General features: G+C 44.5%; 1 protein-coding gene across 2 annotated transcripts in view; it reads right to left on the bottom strand.

Moving 5' to 3' along the window:
- Positions 1 to 1412: 1412 nt before the first annotated feature.
- SNX9 (sorting nexin 9) overlaps positions 1413 to 25661 on the bottom strand; it is a 90278-nt gene continuing 66029 nt past the window's right edge. For both annotated transcript variants that reach the window (XM_070376948.1, XM_070376949.1), the window contains 9 exons: positions 23261 to 23391; positions 19031 to 19134; positions 17670 to 17773; positions 15278 to 15355; positions 10612 to 10688; positions 9393 to 9482; positions 7135 to 7249; positions 4935 to 5026; positions 1413 to 3068 (listed from right to left, as the gene is read on the bottom strand). In XM_070376948.1, the coding sequence (XP_070233049.1) occupies positions 3021 to 3068; positions 4935 to 5026; positions 7135 to 7249; positions 9393 to 9482; positions 10612 to 10688; positions 15278 to 15355; positions 17670 to 17773; positions 19031 to 19134; positions 23261 to 23391 (839 nt within the window). In that variant the 3' untranslated portion in view covers positions 1413 to 3020. The remainder of the gene's footprint in view (positions 3069 to 4934; positions 5027 to 7134; positions 7250 to 9392; positions 9483 to 10611; positions 10689 to 15277; positions 15356 to 17669; positions 17774 to 19030; positions 19135 to 23260; positions 23392 to 25661) is intronic.

The raw sequence follows: 25661 nt of genomic DNA, 5'->3' as shown, positions 1-25661 counted from the left end.
TCCTATATGAACTGCATAGTGTATCTGAACCCATAGAGGATGAAATATACAGTCAGTTCAGTTGCTCAGTCGTGTCTGACTCTTTGCAACCCCATGGACTGCATCACCAACTCCTAGAGTTTACTCAAACTCACGTCCATCGAGTCGGTGATGCCATCCAACCATCTCATCCCGTCGTCCCCTTCTCCTTCCGCCTTCCATCTTTCCCAGCATCAGAGTCTTTTCTGATAAGTCAGCTCTTCACATCAGGTAGCCCAAGTATTGGAGTTTCATTAGGTTTTTAAAATTTTGCAACTTCCAGGAGAATCTTCCAAACACAAACATCCAATGGACACATTTTTCGCTGCCTTTCAAGTTCCCTTTCCTGGGTCACAGCCAGTTAACATTATTTCGAGTGTCCTATGTCATCTCTTTTTCTTAGAATCCTTTTTCATTTTCCTGGTCCCTTCCTCAGACAATCAATATATGTATGTTAATACTGACTAGGCCACTTGGGCCCCAGAACAAGAGAAGGCTCCTCACGAATCAGGCCACTGTGTGACCTGTCCTGCGGCTTGGGTCACATGATCCAGCAGATCCAGTGGTACCCAAAGCTTCAATGTTAGAAAGGGATGCTGTCTGGAGCCTTTGGTGGAAGCACCTCGGTGCAGGCCTCGGGGTTTGGAGCACAGCCCGGCCATCCTCCACAGACAACGACTCTCCTTCTGAGAAATAGCTTTTGGCCTGAAACAGACGGAACACTTAAGCATGGGCCAGCAAGTCAACATGAGACCTGAGCTGCCCATCAGGACGGGGTGTTACCTGACCACCAGCCTTAAGGCCGAGTGTGCACAGCGGCGCTCCCTCACTGAATGGAAACAGCGCTGAAGGCTCACGTTACATGAGGCCATGGCCCAAACCCAAGGCCCCCCACCCACGACACTGCCTCCTCCTCCTGCCCGCATCTATGGGCCACGGGGAGCTCCACCAGGAGCCACAGAGGAAGAGAAGTCTGTGCAGGGGTTTACCCAGGGTCCCGCCCGACGTGCAGATACTGACCCCTAGTGGACAGCTGCAGCACCACAGCCTATCCCTGGACACGCTGGAAGGACAAGGTGACGGGATGTATGCCAGAGAAGACGTGGGGTATCAAGAGGAGGAAACCTCTCTTAAGGGATGAACACACACCCTCCCTGTAGGTTCTGTTTCCCTGGAGAACCCTAACACACTGGGCATCGGTATTTGTTCTTACTGCCTCACCAGGTGACTATGACATGCTTCCTGGATTGATAATGCTCATTTAAGCAATTAGCATTATTAATTCGTGTTAGGAGAAATAAGTTCTGGGGCAAAACTCATTACCAGACGCTCTTCAGCAGCTGGCAACATGAAAGAATGATCAAAAAAAAAAAATCACACAAAAACACCAGAAAGTGTTTAGAAAAAGTGCTTGAGAATTTACTGTACAGTTTTAACAATTTATTTATATGTTGGCTTCTACATGCCCTTGCATTTGTGTAAAACATTTATACATATTCTTTACAATTTGTACATATATTAAATGGCTGTATCATAAACACTGTTCTATGAGATTTTATAAAAGAAAAATCAAGTAGGGAAAATTACTTATAAAACACTAACAACAAAAAATAACCCGTGATATTGAAGAACAAGAAGTTCTCATATTCGTGTTCATTTGCTTTCCTCTTCTATTTATTTTTTGGTTTCACTTTGTTTGTGCTGGCCCAAAACTTTCAATTCCTATCACATGACTATCAGGTCAGAAGAGGGAGAGTGGTGTGAGAGGGCGCGTAAGGCAGCCGTGGAGGGTGGCGAGGTCTGCGGGGCTGAGACCGTGTCTGCGAGCATCCCAGGTTAAAGCTGACGGTTCGCCAAGACCCTGTTTTGCTTTATGCCATTAAGTGAAGTACGAGTGATGACAAAATTCTGTCTGAAGTTCAGGACACAGTCAGAAAGAGCATCGCCCTCAACTTCTTCTTCTCGCACGTAAAAGCCTGGGGAGGGCCGCGTGTCACGTGACTTAGCACCCTCCTCAGCCCCTTAAAACCTTCCCATCTGGTGGGGCCGGGCGAGGCTTGCTCACCTGTGCTTCATCGTTTCAGATAATAACCTCCACCGGCCCGCTAGTCTAAAATCCAAATCAAGTGGCAAAATCACACTTTCCCCAGCACTTCTCACGACGCCTCCTTGAGCAACTCGAGACTGCGAGGCCAACAGAGAGCCTGGGAGGAGTGCTTGCCCACAGAGACGTGGCTGCTCCTTCCCCGGGAACCGAGCCAGAGCGCCTCCCCCCCAGACCCTGGGGCTTTCTGGGGGTGAATCCTTCCAGCCTCACCCGGGCTCAGGAGGGACTGCGAGGCAGACGGCACTTTCGGGCGGTAGGCATGGGGGCTCTGATCCCGGGGTTCCGCCGAGCCGGTCCTCTGGAGGGACACGTGTGGCAGGGCCACATGAGGGGCAGGAGCCGCGGGAGCCCCTGCCTGCTTCCTCTGTAGAGAAAACTGAGTGTCCGAGTTATAAACATCTCAGTGGAAGGCATGCAGAGTTTCCTAAATAGATATGACTCTCAAAGGGTGGAAAGAAGTTATAAAAATATACAAACATATTATGTTTTTTACTCTGGCATATTTTGCATTTTTTAAGAAAGCAATTAGTAATTATCTGACGTTGGGCGGCAACAGGAGAACTGCGGCTGACTCATAAATTACAATTTTATGTAAAATATTAGGGGGGCAAATCCCTAATTTTACATTAAAATTCTGGTAACTTTCAGTACTTTCCCAAAATAGACCATTTCCGTTGGTTTAAATAATGGATCTGGAGATGAATGAAAGACTATTCCTAAAAAACTGATGCATTTAGGCGCTTAATAAAGGAAATGAAGTTTTTTTTCCAAGTCTCTCTTTTTTTTGGTTTTCTTTTTGTTTCTTTTTGGACGATGGTGGAAAAAAAAATCCAATTGCGTTGTCCCAAGTCAGAAGGAAGCACTTCGGCGTTTCTCCACGTTCACTCCACCTGTCCTACATCACCGGGAAGCGGCCGAGGGCCTGCCTCAGCTTTTGCGCAATCTGGTGAGAAACAGAACAGCGTGAGATGTCTCCCCTCATGACCCTGTGCTTCTCTATTACTTCCATCTCTTCTCAAACACTCCACACATTTCAAATCCTGTCACTGTTAGACGCTCCCAGTCCCTCCCAGCCCCAGCTCAGCCTCTGAGCAGTGGAAAGCAAAAGTGTTAGTTGCTCAGTTGTGTCCGACTCTTTGTGACCCCATGGACTGTAGCCTGCCAGGCTCTTCTGTCCATGGGATTCTCCAGGCAAGAACACTGGAGTGTGTAGCCATTCCCTTCTCCAGGGGATCTTCCTGACCCAGGGATCAAACCCAGGTCTCCTGCATTGCAGGCAGATTCTTTACTGTCTGAGCCACCAGGAAAGCCCTATAAAAGTGAAAGTGTCTGGGCAGTGGAGTGCGTGCTAAGTCGCTTCAGTTGTGTCCAACTCTTCACAACCTTATGGACCGTAACCTGCCAGGCTCCTCTGTCCATGAGATTCTCTAAGGAAGAATACTGGAGTGGGTTGCCATTTCCTTCTCCAGGGGATCTTCTTGACACAGGAGTCAAACTCATGTCTCTTACGTCTCCTGCATCGACCAGCGCCACCTGGCAGTGGAGAGACCTTCCTAAATTCCCAGATGGGACTGCTGGCGGCGGTGCACGGCTCAAAGGAAGCCCAGCTCCTTCCAACCACGCGGCGTCATTTCTAGACCAGCCTGTCCTCCCGGGATCCGATCTCCGTGCTGGGCCCAGACTCCCCTGCCTTCCCGGACACCTGTGACCTTCTGAGACAGGCTCTGCTGCTGCTGCAGTGTGGAGACAGGCTGCACCTTCAGCTTGTCTCTGAAACCATCTGTTTCCACCACACATGGACAGTATGCATGAAGCACATGAGCCACGGCTCCCTTCCAAGAACCCATGCGGCAGATACGGGAGTGGCAGTGCCCACCCACAGACAAGAGGACGCGTGTGTGGACGTGAGTCTGGAGCTTGCTGATCCCTGAACGTACAGGAGATGACACCATGGAAACAGTGGAAAACTTAGTAAGAAACATGGCGGCCAACCTGCGGTCAATCGTGATAAGTTACAGAACTTGTCTTTGAGGTCTGGGTTTCCATTTATGGGCTAGATCTTTGTTTTCTGTACACCCTGATAAATAACCAAATTTCTCTGCAAAGGTGTGAACATCTACATTTTCACTACCGGTTCCTGAATGGGACCATCTGAGGCTTCACTCCCCCTCTTGCTTTGGTTTCCCTTTGGAAATCCCTCTGGCACACTGCGAAACCCCCGCTCACACACAAAGCCGGCCTGTGCGTCCCGCGCGGTGCCAGGCGCCTGCCCCAGCTGAGCCGGCAGGGTGACCTCATCTCACAGCGTCCCTGTGCAGGGAGTGGTGGGCACCACACAACAGGGGCTTCTCGGGGGCTCACCACCAGCATCCCACACCCTTCCTTCTTGAAAAAAACAATGCCCTCTTTAGCCCAGTGTTCTTCAAAAGGAAAACGCAGATACGGTTAAAAGAGATTGGGAAAAAAGTCCCTGCTCAGTATTCAGCCTCCTTTGGCTTACTGAGAAGTGAAGTTGCTCAGTTGTGTGTGACTCTCTGAAATTCCATGGACTGTAGCTTACCAGGCTCCTCTGTCCATTTGATTCTCCAGGCAAGAACACTGGAGTGGGTTGCCATTTCCTTCTCCAGAGGATCTTCTGGACCCGGGGATCAAACTGGGGTCTCCCATATTGCAGGCAGACACTTTACCCTCTGAGCCACCAGGGATGCCCGTTAGTTAGCTCATTAGTTAGGGTTAAAAACCACAGGAGCACGAGCTTCACAGGGAGCCCTGGCAGTGCATGGGGAGCCCGGGGGACAGGCCGACTCACCGTCTCGTAGAACTGCGCCTGCTGCTCCAGGTACAGGCGGATGACACTGTTGTAGTCGTAGATCCGGTTACTGTGGAAGTGATTCATCTCGGCTGCAACCAAGAGCAAGACATCGGTCAGTGCCCCCTGGACTGCAAACAAACACAGCTGTGTCTCTGGCCCAGTTATGATTCATCATCAGCCAGGCTGGCCTGTGCCAGTTCCTGACAAAAATGCTATAAAGAGGCTAGAAAAACAATTTGAGTGGGTAACGGCAAAAACACTTTTCCGTAAACGGACGATTACTGTCGATTTGCATGTTAAATCTTCTAAAGCCCAACACGATCACCCAAATGACGGCTCGTTTGAGCAGGAAACTGACTTGGGCCCACTGGCTACCGACGACCTCAGTCCAGAATGTCAAGTCTGTTCACAGAGGCCCTTGCGAGGTGCCCGCTGGGCACCACCACCTCTGCTGCAGTGACTGCCCAGGCTGCAGGCTTCCTCAGGCACCTCTGAAAGGCTGGGCAGGCAGTGAGACTTGAGGAAGGCCCTCTTCAGGGCAGCTGATGCCTGATGCTGCCGAGCACCAGCACTGGCAGAACTCGGCCTCCTCCCAGGCAGAGGGTCGGATGCCCATCCTTTGTGTTTGCTGGATGTCTCGACTCAGCAAATGAACCCCTTCTCCAGCTCTGCCTCTCAGTGCCACCCCCATCCCATCCCCAACATCGGAGAGGCCTTCCTTATCAGGCCCCATATGACCTCTGCCTTTTCCCTACACGCCACACCTGCAAAGCCAACTGCTGCTGGCATAAATTCCTGTAAAAAGCTCACTGTTGTTTTAGGTTGTTATCTGAAGTTGTACAACGCTTTCATTCGTGTGTTTGGATAACTCCAAACAAAAGGTCAAGAGAACTTTCCCATTCAAAACCCTTCCAAGCCCCCAGCTTCACTCAGGCCTGTCTCTGCCCTGAACTGCTCTCATTCTGGAAACCTTTCACACATTCATTCTTCCCTTCTCCTACTTCCTCCCTAGTCCTGAGGATCCTTTGGAAAAGCCCATAAGTACCCTCATTCTCTCCCCCAGCACCTCATCTTCTTTGGGTCCTCAAAAGCCTCAGAGAGTAGGAGCCAGGTCTCCGGCTGGGCTGTCTAACATCAGCCCCCAATCTGCGCCCCCACCTCCGTCACGAGCAAATCCTCTTCCTTGAGCAGCATTTTTTCTGTTTGTTTTTCCATCAAAACCTTTTCATGGCTTCCTAACGCCCACAGCAAGTCTAGACTCTTCTGCCTAGCTTTTGAGGCCTCCCAGAATCTCCAAAGTCTCCCCCGATAACCTGCTGCTGCTGCTGCTAAGTCGCTTCAGTCATGTCCGACTCTGCGCGACCCCATAGACGGCAGCCCAACAGGCTCCTCCGTCCCTGGGATTCTCCAGGCAAGAACACTGGAGTGAGTTGCCATTTCCTTCTCCAATGCATGAAAGTGAAAAGTGAAAGTGAGTCGCTCAGTCGTGTCCAACTCTGTGCGACCCCATGGACTGCAGCCTACCAGGCTCCTCCGTCCATGGGATTTTCCAGGCAAGAGTACTGGAGTGGGGTGCCATTGCCTTCTCCTCCCGATAACCTGCAAATGTGTTTTATTCCCAAAGACCAAGGACATCATCTGGTCCCATTTTGTTTTGTGTGCTTTGTTCCTACTAGAACATCCTTCCACTCCCTCCTTGGCCCATGTATTCCATCCATCCGCCAAAACATGAAAAATCCATTCACTACTCCTATCTGCTGGAAAAATTAGTATTTTCTTTTTAGTAACAGTCAAACCATGCCAAAAATGCTATGTCCAAACTCCCTTCTCATTCTATAGTCTTGGGGCCTGCAGGTTACATGCTGCTAAGAGCTGGATTCGGGAATCTAGTCTGGATAGGACCTGCTATTAAAGGTTATGAAAGGAATCTTCAGGGTCTCCAAGAAGAAATAGAAACGTACAGGTTTAATCACGTTGCCGTTTGTAGTTACGTCAGGTAAATGCATGAAAAACTAAATATAAATATTACAGCTTTTAACACTGGGATCCCACAAACAACAGGCTTAGGAAGATATTTTGAATCAGTTCTTATTAACTTAACTGCTGTTCATACTGGAATTTCTCTCCAGCAAGGAAAATAGGAAATTTTCTTGGAAAACAATCTCCACTAGCTACACAGAGACCTCACCGTTCTTACCTTGCAAAGCGTAAGACATCGTGCCGACGCGCTTCACCATGTTCTGCTTGTCCTGGGGGGTGATCTTGCTGGTTGCGACCAGTTTATCACTTTCCTTCACTTTTTCTATTGCTCCCTGTGAAATACAAGATGCGGTGGCGTTCACAGAACAAATCTCAAGGATCAGTCGTTAGCTTAAAATGTAACAAAGCCAATACAGTCTACAATTGTCTTGCTACTGAATAGGAAAATGTCCCCACAAAATGAGAACATGAGGAACGCATCTCACTGTAACTTCCTGTAAGTCGCTTGGAAACAAAAATGCTGCTATTTCCGTAAAATACAGCTGAGCTGAAACCTACACTTTTATGCTACAACAAGGCTGAAAACTAAACAGCACTCTTTATCTGTAATATGAGTAAGTCATTGTCAAGTGAGAGCGGTACATGATTGGAAAACAGGCACTAGCTTTAGGAAGTCATTTGATCTGGGACAGTCGAGGGTATGTGCCTGGGTACACTTGCAGAGTATTTCATAAGCTGGTGCCTCGCTGTGCTGATCATAAGCTTTACTGTGATTTCTATAAGAAGCTCTGGACTAACTTCAAATTAACACTGAGGTGGAAACAGCTGTAAACGTTGCAAACATTTCCCACACTCATGTCATCACACGGCTCACGGGCGCTGTGTGGGAAGAACTCTACGCCTGTGTATAAATCAGGTTCCCCACCTAGAACTCTCAAGGCAGGCACAAACTCCTACAACAAGCTAACTGCTCTGAGGTTTTTTTTTCTGAGATTTTAATTTTATTTTTTTATTCCCACCCACCCCATTTACAGCAAGGTACCTGACAGATAACATTAGTTTAAGGTGTACAACATAACGAATTTGAGACATGTGTATAATGCAAGATGATTACTACCATAAGTTTTAAGATCCATCACCTCAGTGAGTTATAAACTATTTTTTTCCTGTGATGAGAATTTTTAAGATCTACTCTCCCAGCAGTTCCACCTGTGGGTATATATCCAAAGAAAACAAAAACAATGTTTCAAAATAAACCCAAGCACATCACAATACCCTAGAGTACAACCCACAGTAATGAGGTTTGAAAGAGAAAAATGAACCAGAATCAAAATCCGAGGACACTCCAAATCGATCTTTAGTTTTAAAAAAGCACCTTTATGATGGGAACTATATAGTTTCCTTTCTATCAACGTAAACAAATAAAATCGACATTGACCGTTCTGGTCGTAATTGGGAGAGACTGTCAGGCTCGGGGACAGGACATCTGATTTCGCCTGGACAGGAAAGGCCCTGGGAGGACCTGCCCACGCAGTGTGCAGGGAGGGCTCCTGGTGAGGCTAAGAACCATGCCTGACACTGACTTCACACCAGACACCATGATTACCACGCTGCAACCTGACCTAAGTGTGTCCATAAAGGAACATCTATCATCCTTTTAGTTTCCTCCAAATAACCTTTCTCCAGGACAGAAGACACTCAACAACCACTCAGGCATCTAAATGTGACAGGACTGCACGACGTCAGCCCGCAGAGCCACTCTGACTGGTTTTGGAGAGGAGCTCCTAACGGGGGTGGGTGTGTGGGTGTGTGTGTGGAGTGTGTGGGTGTGTGCGCGTGCGTGTGTGTGTGTGGGGTATGTGTGTGTGGGGTGTGTGTGTGTGTGTGTGTGTGTGTGTGTGTGGGGGGTGTGTGTGTGGGGTGTGTGTCTGTGTGTGTGGGGTGTGTGTGTCTGTGTGGGGTGTGTCTGCGTGCATCTGTGTGCATCTGTGTGCACGTGTGTGCGTGTGTGGATATGTGTGTGGGGTGTATGTGTGTCTGTGTGCATGTGTGGGTGTGTGTGTGAGGGATGTGTGCACGTGCGCGCGTGTGTGTGGGTGTGTGTGTGCGTGTCTGTGTGTGTGGGGGGTGTGTGTGTGTGTGTGTGTGTGGGGAGTGTGTGCGTGTGTCTGTGTGTGAGGGGTGTGGGTGTGTGAGTGGGGGGGGTGGGGGTATGTGGGTGTGTGTCTGTGTGTGGGTTTGTGGGGGGGGGGTGTGTGGGGAGTGTGAGGGTGTGAGTGTGCGTGTCTCTGTGTGTGTGCGGGTTTGTGGGGGGGGGGTGTGTGTGGGGGAGTGTGAGGGTGTGAGTGTGCGTGTCTGTGTGTGTGTGCATGCGTGTTGTGTGTGTGGGTGTGTGGTGAAGCTCCCGCAGGTGGCCCTGCACCTGGGTCCTGCTTCAGCTGGGACCTCGTCTGTGAACGCCTAGGATCAAGTTACCTTGTGAGCGCCAAGAATGTCAGGGAAGCAGCCAAGGAAGCCTTTATATTCATGATTACATTCCATCAGGAAATGGAGATCTTTCTTTGGCTGTAACAAGAAAGATTGGCTATTATTGGTGGAAGAATTCAGACAATCAAAGAGAAAACGGTTACATTTAAGGGCTGTATCAGCCGAATCTGCTGGGCATGACACAAAGTTACTGAGTGTGAAGTAGTCAGCCTAGTTCTCCTATAAGAAAATAATCCCCAAGAACTATATACTGTCATTGTAGGCTGTGAAAAAATGATAAAACTGTGCATTTTTGGGTTGGTTGGTAAAATTAGCTATTTTGAACTGGCCCAAAAGACAACACTGTGAACAAAATTTAAAAAAACTAGTTAACACTGTATGTTTACACAGAGGCAAATAAGATGTTATAGCTTAGTGTATAAATTTTAGCAGAAAATAAAAAAATTGCTAAAAATCTGGTAATCATTAAAAGTGGCAACTATAAATTTTTCCATTTTTCTGTGATAATATTTAAAGTTTTGGTGTGCATGATTCTAAAAATTAACCTTTTTTTTTTTTTTACAAGTATCAGGAGAATAGTTAATGACCACATGAATGTATGGGTATTCAAATATATTTCAAATATATATTTCAAGTTGTCATCTGCAAAGAAAAAAATTTTTTTTAATTTAAGGGATTGAAACAACCTCAATGGTTAGTCCCCTTAAGAAAACATTATCTGTTATCTATAAACATAACTGAAATCAGGCTACTAAAGACTCCAATAAAAGCCAGGTGGCCACAACGATATCTGCTGCCTGCCAGGAACCTGACCAGGGCTTTCTCTTTATTAGCTGTTGATCCTCAGACCACTCCCAGGCAGGTGCTTCCATCGCTATCTACAGACCAGGAAACCCCTGCTCTGGAGGCTGAGCAAGACTCCAAACAGGGACCAGAGTGAAGCTCTTCCCTGTACGTTCTAATCCCCTGGTGGCTGAGATGGATCCAGACCATTGGCACTGGGAGCTATTGAGTCTTCCTGAAGATGAATTATCCATTACTTTAGCTTGGCCTATGAAATGCTACTACTTGGTGTAATTAATAAAGATGCATAGGGACAGAAGAGAACAGCCATTTGGAAAGCTTGTCTTAAAACAGGTTTTAAATAAAACATGTGGATTAGGTAGCATAAAATCTTAACTGGAACCATGTGGCTACGTTAATATACCTGTTCTGCCACAAGGCTGGCAATTTCTTCGTAAGTCTTTCCTGCTTCAGTTATCGCGTCATTGAGATCTGTTTCACCTGAGAATTAAGACATTGTATGAGTGTTATAACTTAGAGTTCCTTTTCATTACTTCTAAAATTTTATTATAGCAAACTTCAAACTTTGCAAACTATACAACAGTAGAATGAATCCTCATCTACCCATCACCTGACTTCCCAACTAACAGCCTATGTCCAATCTTTCAGTCCCCTCCCTTCCTCTCCCTTTTACTGGTCATTTAACACTTCATCCATACATTTTACCTAAAAGACAAGGCTTCTTTAAGAAATAGAGACAACCCCAATCTCACACCTAAGAAACGACCACTGGTCCTGATATAAACCGTCCAGCCAGTGTGCAGCTGCCTGGTGTCTCCAACCAAGCTGGCTGCTTGAGTCAGGATGCAAAGGCCGTCCACGCGGCACAGAGCTGACATGCTTCCTACAGAGGTTCTTTCTCCTCTGTGTGTTTTTCTGGCAAATTTCTTTTGGGGACGTGTTGACGAAACCAGGCTGTGTACCTTGGTCCCACATCGGGTTCTGTTGAGTGAGTCTCGGTGGTGACCACAGAGTCCTCTGTTTCCTGTATTGCCTAGATCTTTCATTTTAGTATTTATTTGGTATTTTAGGTTTGCAAATTGGTGCTACACTACTTCTGTCACTGCTTCTTTATTAGCTGAAATACGTTTATAAAGACAAACTTAATCAGCTTTTTCGTTACCTTGAGGTATATAGGGACAGGAAGAACAGGTTAAATGCTTCCTTCTTTTTACAGTTTTCAGAATTTAAGTTGATTCTATTCCATCCTCCAAAGGTGACTGAGATTAACTTTTTAAGAATATCATCGCAAGTCTGGATTAAAGTTGATATGCTTAGTTTCACGGGAGAAGGCAATGGCACCCTACTCCAGTACTCTTGCCTGGAAAATCTCATGGACAGAGGAGCGTGGTGGGCTGCAGTCCATGGGGTCGCTAGGAGTCGGACACAACTGAGTGACTTTCACTTTTCATTTTCATGCATTGGAGAAGGAAATGGCAACCCACGCCAGTGTTCTTGCCTGGAGAATACCAGGGACAGGGGAGCCTGGTGGGCTGCCGTCTATGGGGTCGAAGAGTTGGACACGACTGACGCAACTTAGCAGCAGTAGCAGTAGCAGCAGCAGCAGCTTAATTTCACAGCAATCATTATCTTCACTAAGCTCAAATTTTTGCTCCATAGGACAGTGGAAGGTTCTTCAGATTGGCATCAGAGTTCTTTCCCTCCCAGCTCTGGATTATTTCAGGGAAACAATGTTTTGAAATCGCCATGTGGGTGATGCTGGGAGTGCTTGGACTTGATAACTATTTCTAGGCCTTTTCAGTGAACAAAGCCAAGTGTGTATCTGTTAATTCCAAATTTCTAACTTATCTCCCCACCTTTCCCCTTTGGTAACTAAGTTTTTTTTCCCCCATGTGTGTGAGTCTGTTTCTGTTTTGTAAATAAGTTCATTTTTACCACATTTTTAGATTCCACGTGTAAATGGGATCATATATTTGTCCTTCTCTGACTTCACTTAGTATCATAATCTCTAGGCCCATCCATGTTGCTGAAAATGGCATCATTTCATTCTTTTTTATGGCTGAGTAATATTCCATTTATATAAATACCACATCCTCTTTATCCATTCATCTGTTGATGGACATTTAGTTGCTTCTATGTCTTGGCTATTGTAAAAAGGGCTGCTATGAACACTATGAAGGGGTGCCTGTACCTCTTTGAATTAGAAGTTTCACCTTTTCATAATTTTCAGATACATGCCCAGGAATGGGATTGCTGGATCATATGGCAGCTCTATATTTAGTTTTTTTAAGGAACCCCCATACTGTTCTCCATTTCTGTTACGTCCACAGAAATGGTATGGACCTAACAGAAGCAGAAGATACTAAGAAGAGATGGCAAGAATACACAGAAGAACTGTACAAAAAAGATCTTCACGACCCAGATAATCACGATGGTGTGATCACTCACCTAGAGCCAGACATCCTGGAATGTGAAATCAAGTGGGCCTTAGAAAGCATCACTACAAACAAAGCTAGTGGAGGTGATGGAATTCCAGTTGAGCTATTCCAAATCCTGAAAGATGATGCTGTGAAAGTGCTGCACTCAATATGCCAGCAAATTGGGAAAACTCAGCAGTGGCCACAGGACTGGAAAAGGTCAGTTTTCATTCCAATCCCAAAGAAAGGCAATGCCAAAGAATGCTCAAACTACCGCACAATTGCACTCATCTCACATGCTAGTAAAGTAATGCTCAAAATTCTCCAAACCAGGCTTCAGCAATATGTGAACCGTGAACTTCCTGATGTTCAAGCTGGTTTTAGAAAAGGCAGAGGAACCAGAAATCAAATTGCCAACATCCACTGGATCATGGGAAAAGTAAGAGAGTTCCAGAAAAACATCTATTTCTGCTTTAAACCAAAGCCTTATTGTGTGGATCACAATAAACTGTGGAAAATTCTGAAAGAGATGGGAATACCAGACCACCTGACCTGCCTCTTGAGAAATTTGTATGCAGGTCAGGAAGCAACAGTTAGAACTGGACATGGAACAACAGACTGGTTCCAAATAGGAAAAGGAGTTCATCAAGGCTGTATATTGTCACCCTGCTTATTTAACTTATATGCAGAGTACATCATGAGAAACGCTGGACTCGAAGAAACACAAACTGGAATCAAGATTGCTGGGAGAAATATCAATCACCTCAGATATGCGGATGACACCACCCTTATGGCAGAAAGTGGAGAGGAACTCAAAAGCCTCCTGATGAAAGTGAAAGTGGAGAGTGAAAAAGTTGGCTTAAAGCTCAACATTCAGAAAATGAAGATCATGGCATCCGGTCCCACCACTTCATGGGAAATAGATGGGGAAACAGTGGAAACAGTGTCAGACTTTATTTTTCTGGGCTCCAAAATCACTACAGATAGTGACTGCAGTCATGAAATTAAAAGACGCTTACTCCTTGGAAGGAAAGTTATGACCAACCTAGATAGCATATTCAAAAGCAGAGACATTAGTTTGCCAACGAAGGTTCGTCTAGTCAAGACTATGGTTTTTCCAGTGGTCATGTATGGATGTGAGAGTTGGACTGTGAAGAAAGCTGAGCACTGAAGAATTGATGCTTTTAAACTGTGGTGCTGGAGAAGACTCTTGAGAGTCCCTTGGACTGCAAGGAGATCCAACCAGTCCATTCTGAAGGAGATCAGCCCTGGGATTTCTTTGGAAGGAATGATGCTAAAGCTGAAACTCCAGTACTTTGGCCACCTCAGGCAAAGACTTGAGTCATTGGAAAAGACTCTGATGCTGGGAGGGATTGGGGGCAGGAGGAGAAGGGGACGACAGGGGATGAGATGGCTGGATGGCATCACTGACTCGATGGATGTGAGTCTGGGTGAACTCCGGGAGTTGGTGATGGACAGGGAGGCCTGGTGTGCTACGATTCATGGGGTTGCAAAGAGTCGGACGTGACTGAGTGACTGATCTGATCTGATACTGTTCTCCATAGCGGATGCATCAATTTAAATTCCCACCAACAGTGTAGGAGGGCTCCCTATTCTCCACACCTTCTCCAGCATTTATTATTTGCATACTTTTTGATGATGGCCATTCTGAGTGGTGTGATACCTCACTGCAGTTTTGATTTGCATTTCTCTAATTCACGATGTTGAGCACCTTTTTGGGGTCTCTTGGCCACAAGATGCTTATCTTCCCAGACCTTGGGTTCCTCATCTAAAAAATGGGGGCCAGACCACCTCAAAACTCCTGCCCAAGCTAAAAGTTTTAACTGAAAGACACAATTCAGCCAAGCCAACAAAAAATATTCAAATATGGGAGTCACAGGTCTTACTTTTTGGTAAAAGACTAATTTCTTATACCTGGAAATACTCAGACATTGACCTCCAAAGACCTACCCTCCCTGGATATCAGAATAATGGCACGGTGACAGTACCAAGCCTATCATTTCTGTAAGCAATAGGACGTCCTCAAATTGAATAGGTGCCACTCACCTGGCAAATACTTTTACTTCCTACCAGCTCCATATGCCAAATTAAGAAAACAAACCAAGATATAAAAGAAAACCGCTAACTTGCAAGTGTTGTCCATGGAAATCCACAATGAACTCAAAATACCACAAGTGAGATATACAATATGGGATAAGCTGAAAACAATAATGAGTTAGCAAGGGACCTAAGGCAATATGAACCTGTTACTCAGTCAAGAGTTTTCCCTCCAAATGTCCCTGATAAGATCTGGCTCCTGACAGTCAGGCCCGGCTTCAGAGTTTGGCAGAGATGACAGCAGGGCAGAGTGTCATGTACCACATCCGCCTGCTTCACTAAAGCACAAGAGCTGCATCTGAGCACAGGAAAGGCAAGGACCTAGCCAGGAAATCCAACTATTACCGCCCACTACTTTTCTCAAAAACTAGTAAGGTGAGGTGGCACAAGTCCTCAGTGGAGCGGTGCAGCCAGTTTAAACATCACTGACGGTGGTGCTTCATTGCAGTTATCGATTGTCTGCAAGAGTCTGAGGAGGCTGGTCTGTGTGGATAAGACACCCAGGGCCCAAAGAACAAATAAAGAAAGATGTACCTTGATAACCACTAGAGCTGAAGACTGTGGCTAAGCTCTGCAAGGCCTTCCCTATCTTCTGATATTCCTTGGGTAATGCTGAAAGAGAAAAAAGTCATTCACTAAATGGAGCAAAATTAAATGATCCAACTATTTTCTCAAAGTATTTTTATAGTAAATCTGAAATGACTCAAAATAGTCTATATTCCTTAACGGAATATCAATACAGACAAACTGTTTTTAGAAATTAATTTTTCTTCAATTTTTAATTAATCAATTGTTCAATAAATAGTGGACACTATTATTATGACCACCACCACCAGCGCCCACACTCTCATTCACTGAATGAAATCAAAACGAACCGGAAGCTCATTTAGAAGATGATTTCTAGGTTTGAGTCCTTTCGTGTACACAACACCAACTTGATCATCACAACCACTGCTCTATCAATGCAGATGCACTATCTCCCCTTCCTGGGTTAGGAAAGCTGGGGTCACGTGGCTACAAAGTGGATCTGGTGCCTGTTATTCCTAATCCGCTGCTTTTCCCACTCTGCTATGTACCTATGAGTGATTATTTACAAACCAAAACATGACCAAAAGCAACGGGGTGTGGAAAAAAACAGCAATGGAACCTCATAGGACCAGGGAGGAGGGATTTTAGCTTTCTCATCTATATAATAATAAGATTAATTAATATAATTAATCTTATAATCTTATATTAATCTAATTAATATAATTAATCTTATAAATAATAAGATTAATTAAATCATCTGCAATGCTCCTCTAGTGCTAAATCCTAGGCTTCTAGGATCACTCTGGAGAACTCTCCAGAGAAGAGTCTTTGTATCTTAGGCTAGTTTTATTTGCAATCTGTACACAGTTTCCTGAAACACATCTGCTGTCTTCAAAAGAAACCATTACTTGCATTTGAAAAGACTATGCTATTAACAAAGAAAAATGATTCAAATGTTTCTTTAAAAAAAATTCCAGGACAGAGAAATGTGACAAACGGTCTACAAGCTGTAAGAAACAGGAAACACAAACTCAAATTACATTAGCTTGGTTAATAAATTGTTCACCCTTTTGTAACTCAGTTTTGGCCTTTACACCGGGGATTAAAAACTCTTTTGTGAGAGGAAAGAAACTATGGCTGAATCAAATTCTAAACAAAACATGTCAACCTCCTGCCCCCAAGAGAGCAGCCTAATGCTATTACTATTTACTGATTTTGGTCTGTGGATTTTACAGGACATGGAGTTGACCAGACGTTAGACATAAGGGATTTGATTCTTTAATAGAAGCCATAATCCTGGATTTTTGTGATATCCTTAAAAATTTTAAGATTTTCACTCCTTTAAATTTTTCTTTAAAAAGGGGAAACTAAGAGACTGTAAATATTAAAAAAAAAAAAAAGCAGAGGAAAAAAATAAAAAGGGGAAACAGCTGAATTTACAGTTATTATTTTTAAAATTAAATTATTTCATTTATATTTTAGAGAAGTATCACTCCCTTTTTTGCTCATGAGTTATTCCCTGTGACCAAAGGCCTGAAACAGATTTTGTTTTCTGATGCTGCATCTGTATAGGTCATGTTTTCAGGCTCAGTTCTATTTTCAGTATTTCTCTGCCATGGGAAAGGAGCCAGTGTTATCACTCCTGGCGTCTGCCCCTTGAGCATGAACAGCTGGTACATGACAACAGTTCCGTTGATATAAAATATCATGTGAATGGTGGAGGGCCATTGTAAGGCCTGGTTTTTTCCTGCAGAGGGCCAGACAGGAAACATTTTAGGCTTTGTTGGGCTGCAGGTTTCTGCTGAAAGTACTCAATTCGGCCACCCTTCACACAAGCAGCCAAGGCGTGACCACCACAGCTGACCCTGGACTGTGCTTCTCTCCTTGGCTGCTGGACGGCAGAGCGGCCCGGGTCTAGGGATACGGGAAAGCAGTCCAGTGGACAGAGGGCAGGGAGGGTGCAGCACAGCAGGCAGAGAGCGGAGCGGACAGCGGCACTTCTGCTTGGGGCTGACCCCGGCCCCGGGCTTTCTGCTACCACCCGCCACCAGGCTTTCCTAAAATTAGAGCTTTAGTCAAACACAACTCACTAAAGGGATGACTATTAAAAAGTAAGATCCTGAGATTAAAAATAACCACGGGTACTTTCTCTGCAGGCAGAAAGGATGACTCTTCCATAGATGACAAACCTCGCATAACTGGAAATATTTAAGTGAACGTGATGCTTTTTTACGGGGGTTCTTGAACTGGCTTTGCTCAAGCCAGTTTTCTGTGCTGAAACAAGGGTTGGGAACTGAGGCTCCTCAGAGTGCCGTGGGTGTGACGCCGCTCCGGCTCACTGAGCACGTCTGTGCCTGCGGGGGCTGGTTCCCAGGGGGACGCCAGGGACGGCACTTACGTCCTGTGCACCGCTTCCAGTGCTCCTGCCCCACGTTCAGCAGCTCCTTCACGCCGTCATCCATGGCTTTGGTGAACTTGCCGACAGCATCACACTTCTGTTCTCTGTGGGGCAAAAACATGAGGAGGTTGTGTCCCTGACTTCACTACCCAACGTCCAGACAGTGTGAGGTGTAAGAGGAGAAAAGTCCAGTGTGGTCAGGGGAGCTCACAGCAAGCCTGACCACAGGTACCCATGTCGTGCATTCTAGCAACTGCGCTGTAACTAAATTAGTCTTAAAAACCGGCTGGATTCAGGTTTTGAAAGAACTGCTTCAACATCTGCCACTTACATTTTAACTCTGCTTCCTTTCGCCCTCCAATTCCTTGGGAATGCTAACAAAAACTGTTCTAAAGTAAATAAAATCTTCGTTTCTTGAATATCTTACCGAGTGAAGCTCAATCACTGTAGGTGCTGCTGACTCTACAGCATGGGTGCTAGCGGTAGTTGTTCACTCATTCCAACAGATACTTTAATGAGTCAGAGAAAATAAACCTACACACACAGCATCTAAGTGATACAGAAGACGCCAGTTCCTTCAGGATTAAAAAGCTTTTCCTGACTTGAAAAAAATGATCACAATACACTTTTAAATGAAAGAGGAGGTTATAATAGAGACTGTATAACGCGAGGTCACTTTTGTTTACACAACCATTTTCCCTTCGGATACATGTGTACAGAGCAGGGTTTGGAAGAACACAGACCTAAGTCGACATATTAACACTGATTTTCTCTCCGTGTAGTTAGAAGACTGTCTATATACTGGGTAAAACATAAGCAATGGTTATACATTAAGAAAAAACGCTGCTTAAAATTATTACTATGAACACACACAAGATCTCTTATGAGTCTTTATACAAAAAAGGAACTACTTCAGACTTTCAACCAAGCCCACATTAAAAAGATGACAAGATTAAAAACAAGGGATTAAAAAAACACTGGACAAACAGGCCTGAGATGACTCTCTTCAAGGCTATGTTCAAAGAGATTTCTAGCCCGTGGACTGATCTGTGGGTGTCTGCTGGCCCGGTGCCATGCCGTGTCATCACGCTTTATTGTTAATAACCACTAACCACTGTGTCAACTATGAAATCACTGACTTCAAGGTAAAAAGGAAGTGGACTTTAACTGATGTTATGGTTAGAAAGACAGTGTTTCAAGTACAAGCAATGTTCTCCTTAACTTCTGACTACAAACCCCACTCATTTCACACCCTTTCGTCTGATGATGTGAATTCCAGGTGTGGTCAGACGGGCCAAGGCCTGCGAGCAGAGGAGGCAGGCTTGGTTGGGGAAGCAGCGGAGGCTGGCAGGATCGCTTACATTTCTACTAAGTCCAGGTCAGGTGCCTCTGGCTCCATGGTGGAGAATATCATAACTCCCACCAGCTCATCTTTCTCAGCCTTCCTCTTCCCGGTTTTCCATTCCTGTAAAGAGGAACATTATGACGTTAAAGTGGGGAGTGGAGCCAAACAGCTCTTTCAAAATCCCGTCCTATTGTCGACTCACTGACCGTCTTTATCCTTCTAACTTTCGGGAGGCAGTGCCCATGCCGTCTCCCTCTGCACCCCTGCATCTCCAACTCCATCCTGCACGTGAACGGTGTGAACGGTGCCGCTGTGCAAAACAGTCCTTAAGAGCCCAAATCCTTTCGGACTGAGGTGAGCCAGGACTTCTCCTTTCCTGAGGCCCACCCACCCATACAAACACACCCTGGGAGTCTGACAAAGCACCTCAACATTGTAGGTTGTTTTCTTGAAAAGATTAAAGCTTTTCTAAATATAAGATAGGAACCAATATTATAAACTATTAAAAAGTTATTACAAGTTATATATATATATATACACACACACAGAAAAGTGCCCAAAGCAAAACTATGCAGTACAACAAATTCTCATACAATGAATTCCTGTGTAACTACTTCCAAGGGCAAGAGAGAGGAGAGCGCTGGACTTCCGGAAGCCCCCTTTTCATCCCTTCCCCGTCACTACCCCTTCCCTCCCCTCCAGGGGTAACCATGACCCACCCACTCTTTTATGGTTTTCAGTTCCTCATGTCATACAGTTTCACCACCTAAACCCCTACACCATGGTTTTGCTACTTCTGTGAACTAGCTAAGAACCCAACACTTGGCATTCTTTTGTGTCTGGCCTTAGTCGCTCAACCTATGCTGAGAAGTTACATGCACACTGTTGTTACAGCTGGAGTTCCCTCATTTCATGGCTGTATAATATTCCTGTGACTGTTGCCCAGTTTATTTACCCCACTCTACTACAGGCAGCCATCAGTGGCCCTGGTGAGGATAAAGCCACCGTGTACACATCTCCTGGTGCACGTGTGCATGCACTTCTGTAGGGATATAACCAGGCGTGGAGAGTTATTCAAGTAGATAATGCCAAACTGTTTTCCAAACTGGTCTCACCAGCTTTCACACCCACCAGCAGTGTGTGAGTTTCAGAAGCTCCTTCTCTCACCAACAAGACACATAGTATCCTTGGTCTTTCTAATTTTAGCCTTCTGGTAAGTTTATTCACTGTGGTTTTAATTTGCATTTCTTATTACTCATAAGATTAAGTGCTTTTCTTTACACTCACTGATGATTCAGATATTTTCTTTTGTGAGTTGTTGTTGTTCAGTCGCTCAGTTGTGTCTAACTCTTTGTGACTCCACTGACTGCAGCACACCAGGCTTCCCTGTCCATTACCAACTCCCAGAGCTTGCTCAAACTCATGTCCATCAGGTTGGTGATGCCATCCCACCATCTCATCCTATCCTTCCCTCTCCTCTTGCCCTCAATCTCCTCCAGCATCAGGGGCTTTTCCAATGAGTCGGCTCTTCACATCAGGTGGTCAAAGTATTGTAGTTTCAGCCTTAGCATCAGTCCTTCCAGTGAATATTCAGGGTTGCTTTTCTTTAGGATTGACTGGTTTGATCTCCTTGCTGTTCAAGGGACTCTCAGGAGTTTTCTCCACAGTTTGAAAGCATCAATTCTTCGGCGCTCTGCCTTTCCTATTGTCCAGTTCTCCCATCCATACATGACCACTGGAAAAACCACAGCTTTGACTAGATGGACCTTTGTAGGCAAAGTAATGTCTCTGCTTTTTAATATGCTTCCTAGGTTTGTCACAGCTTTCCTTCCAAGGAGCAAGCATCTTTTAATTTCATGGCTGCAGTCACCATCTGCAGTGATTTTGGAGCCCAAGAGTCTGTCACTGTTTCCACTGTTTCTCCATCTATTTGCCATGAAGTGATAAGACCAGATGCATCATCTAAGCCATGATCTTAGTTTTCTGAATGTTGAATTTTAAGCCAGCTTTGTGAGGGACATTACCAAATCTCCCATTTGTCTACTGGTTTACCTTTCTTATCAATTTGTATGGGTTTTCCCATATTCTAAAATCCAGCCCTTTTTTGGCTATAAACGTTCATATCTTCGACTTGTTTTTTCTTTTTAATGACTTCTGATAAACCAAGGTTCTTTTTTTCAGGGTAGTCAAATTTGTCAGTCTCTTCCTGTATGTGTCTAATTTCAGAAATCCTTCCCTACCCGAGGGGTATGAAGATTTTCTCCTGTTACCTTTTAGAAGCTGTATTGTGTTGTCTTTCACATTTAAACTTGTAAACCATCAGAAATTAATTTTTTTAGATTCAATACAGTAGAAACTTTCAACTGGATAAAAGTAGAAAGAAAAATATTTTAATAAACCCCTATAGATCCAGCTTTAAAAATTATCAACTTTTCACCAAACCTGTTTTATCTGGTCTCCTCCATCCTACTTTTATTTCTTGTTTAACGGAAATCTCAGATATAATACCATTTCACCTATAAATACTTTACTATGTATCTTTAACAGATAAGGGCCATGTCTCAAAAACATTACCAAAATACCAACATCAAACCTAACAAAATCAACAGCCTGTTGTGAGGCAGTGATCACATTTATTTTTCCCAGAGATGCCATCCAACGGAAATGCCAGCCAACAAAGATGCCATCCAATGGAGATGCCATCCAATGCAGCACCACTGATAGACAAGACTGCCCATCCCCCCCATCCTCAGACCCATTCTTGTCATAAATCAAGGGCCCATTCTATTCTACTGATCTGCTTTTAAAATATTTTAGCTTTATAATGAGTCTCAACATCCAGAAAAGTTTTCCTCCATTTCATCTTCATTTTAAAGAGTATCTTGGCTATTCTTGGAGCTTAAATTTTCTATGGAGGACATCTTTTCAGTTCTTCAATTCATAAAACATAGTGCTGGAACACTTATTAAGGTCTTCTTTTTATTTCTCTCAGCAGTGTTTCATGGATTTTAATATATACTTACATTTTTCTGTAGGTTCTTTTGGGTTTTCTATGTCCAACCATCTATATGAGCTACTGTTGCCCAGAGAATCACAATTTTTAATAATTTTCTAGTTTTATACTGTCATTTAGCAGGTGAGGAAATTGTGGCCCAAAGAAATTAATGTTTCGGTCAAGGTCATGGAGGTAGTCAGAAGCAGAGCCCAGACTAAAACCAAGTGCCCTGGCTCCAAGTTCTTTCTTGTTGCTCTTGTATATATATATAAAAAAAAAAGTCTATAATTTGCATAAAGCACAACCTTTAGAAATGCTTCCTGTTTTCTTGTTTGTTTTGGGGTTTGGGGGCCATGTCACACAGCTGATGGTATGTCAGTTCCCCAATGAGGAATTGAACCCGGGCCCTCGGCAGTAAGAGCGTGGAGTCTAACCAGTGAACCGTCAGGGAATTCTCTAGACATGCTGCCTCAGCAGAATCCTAGACAGATCAAACAAGCCCTTGTTAAAGTCCTGTGCACCAACAGCATTAAGGCACCAATTTAGAGGGGATTCCACATAGTTTTTTTAACTGCTATATATTACATTTTGACATGTAAGCATTCACTCTGAAATGCAAAAAGACCTCAAATATTTAAATGGAATGATCTCTAACCTATAATTACACTAAGCATGACCAAACAAATGATTGCATACAATAGAAGACTAAGGTGATACACAGCTATTTCCAAAGCAGACAACAATAGTGAGATGACAAGCAGCCAGTTTCTTCCTGATTTTCAAATGAGAACAGTGACTGCAGACACAATGACTGCCCACGGGGCAGAGGCAGACCTGGACAGACAACAACAGTCTGGACAAACAAGGCGGCTTTGAGAAAGCAGCTTCACTTATGAATCTACTTTTCATTACACTATTTACACTGTAAGGTCAAGATATGATCCTAAGAAATCATTCACACTATTCCCCTAACTTCATGCTGAAAATATCCTACATAGCTTGGCGTCCATCCTATATTTAAGAGCATTGAGGAAAAAGCCCCGCATCCTATCACATCCCTCACCCTCACAGGTCCTCACAGGGCCAACTGGTTCCCGGTTTGCAGAAAACCATTCTGAAAAACTCCTTGCTCACATGCTGTGACTACTTTACTATTACTTAGAAACAGCCAACTAATCAACATGATTTAACTTCTTTGGTATGAATGTGACAATTCTCAATATCCCCTAAGATTATAATAAAATGTCCTACCTTCTCATCTCGGAAATTTAGAAACTGCTGGAAGACCTCACTCTCTGAGATTACTGGGTGACGGCACATCCTGGTCATCCAGGCCTGAAGCCGCTCCATGCGCATTTTGATAAACTCTTCTTCAAAGCGACCTGCAAGAGACATGCCAAGAGTGATGTGTGACTCTGCCTACGAGGAATCACTGTTACCCAGGTGGAAAGGCTGTTCATATGGCTACTGGCAGAGAGTTACTTGGTAAAAGGTAAACCATGGTAATTTTTCAACAACCTAAAAACAAGCAACACAGTGGATGTTCAAAGGCCCAGAAGAAAGGTAGTCCACGAATCCGAAAGCAAATTTTATCTCAATATGAAAAACTTTCTCTTTCTTATAAACTAACATGCCAGTGCCTGGATGATCATATGAAGCCTTACAGGCAAGAAAGGGGTGATAATATGGAAATTAACAAGCAATTCTTATCAAGAAGGTGAAATTTCTATATTTATAAAAATGTATCTAAATACAATATAATCTCAGATGTACAGAATTAAATTAAGTATTATGAAAAGTAACACAAACTAGTTTTTTTCCCCTGTTTTGCTTTTTCAACTACTTAAATGAAAAATAGAAAATGCAATTTTTCCATGAATGCAATAATGAAAGCTGCTATCACAGAACTTAAGGCCATCATAAAACAAGAGCTTAATGGGTGATATTTCTGTTTTAAAAGTAGAAAATCAGTTTAACAAACCTTACATACCAAACATCAAGTGAACACAAAATTTTTATAAGCCTAATAAAATCACTATCAGTTAAAAAGTTTCTGGAGATGGAAATTCTGGCTATAGGTGAGTGTGACAATAGCCAATCCTAGAAAGTGAAGAGGAACTAAAAAGCCTCTTGATGAAAGTGGAAGAGGAGAGTGAAAAAGTTGGCTTAAAGCTCAACATTCAGAAAACGAAGATCATGGCATCCGGTCCCATCACTTCATGGGAAATAGATGGGGAAACAGTGTCAGACTTTATCTTTTTGGGCTCCAAAATCACTGCAGATGGTGACTGCAGCCATGAAATTAAAAGACGCTTACTCCTTGGAAGGAAAGTTATGACCAACCTAGATAGCATATTCAAAAGCAGAGACATTACTTTGCCAACAAAGGTCTGTCTAGTCAAGGCTATGGTTTTTCCAGTGGTCATGTATGGATGTGAGAGTTGGACTGTGAAGAAGGCTGAGCACCGAAGAATTGATGCTTTTGAACTGTGGTGTTGGAGAAGACTCTTGAGAGTCCCTTGGACTGCAAGGAGATCCAACCAGTCCATCCTAAAGGAGATCAGTCCTGGGTGTTCTTTGGAAGGAATGATGCTAAAGCTGAAACTCCAGTACTTTGGCTACCTCATGTGAAGAGTTGACTCATTGGAAAAGGCTGATGCTGGGAGGGATTGGGGGCAGGAGGAGAACCAGACGACAGAGGATGAGACAGCTGGATGGCATCACCGACTCGATGGATGTGAGTTTGAGTGAACTCCAAGAGATGGTGATAGACAGGGAGGCCTTGTGTGCTGCGATTCACGGGGTTGCAAAGAGTCAGCCATGACTGAGCGACTGAACTGAATCCTAGTCCTAAAAAGCAACTAGAAAGCCGAACAAAAGCCACAAAAACTAGTGCTGTGGAAATCAACCAGAGGCACACAGCCTGTGAGAAGTGTCTATGCTCCCAAACTGTTGACCTTCAGGCCAGAAGAGGGGATTCCGGGGTGCTCTGGCCTGGGACTGCACCCCATCTCTGTACTCCATTCTATTTCCTTTACCATAGAATCCACCCCATGAAAGTCTTACACATTAATCTAGGAAAATATGTGCAGAATCTGTATGCTGAAACATATAAAACCCTATGTGAAAATCAAATATGACATATGTAAGTTCTTGCACTGGAACACTACATACTAAGATTTCAATTCTCAGAGGGTGGCCAGGCGGCTGGGACTGACTGAATAGGGTTTTCCTTGCCAGTGAACCGTGTAGAGTAGCTGCCGGTCTCCTGTCTTCTCTTCACCATGGCTGCCTCTGGTACTGAGGTGAAGGAACCAGAGAAGCGTGCCTCAGGCCAGGCTTTTGAGCTGATTCTCAGCCTTTGACCAAAAGAATCTGTCCCAGGATGTCCCCTTTCCCCTCCTAAGGGGAAGGATCTTTCCCTGGAGGAAATTCAGAAGAGATTAGAAGCTGCAGAAGAAAAATGCAAGTCCCATGAAGCTGAAGTCTTGAAGCAACTCGCTGAGAAACGAGAGCACGAGAAAGAAGAGCTTCAGAAAGCGACAGAAGAGAACGACGTCAAGAAAATGGCGGAACAGAAGCTGACCCCTAAGACGGAAGCCGGTGAAGAGAACCGGAAGCCCGCGAAGAGAACCGAAGCCCGCGAAGAGAA

This window comes from Bos mutus, chromosome 9 (assembly GCF_027580195.1).
Source record: "Bos mutus isolate GX-2022 chromosome 9, NWIPB_WYAK_1.1, whole genome shotgun sequence".
In the NCBI taxonomy this organism is placed as follows: domain Eukaryota; kingdom Metazoa; phylum Chordata; class Mammalia; order Artiodactyla; family Bovidae; genus Bos; species Bos mutus.
Note: the sequence above shows the minus strand (reverse complement) of the source record. Positions and strands in the feature narration are given on the sequence as shown.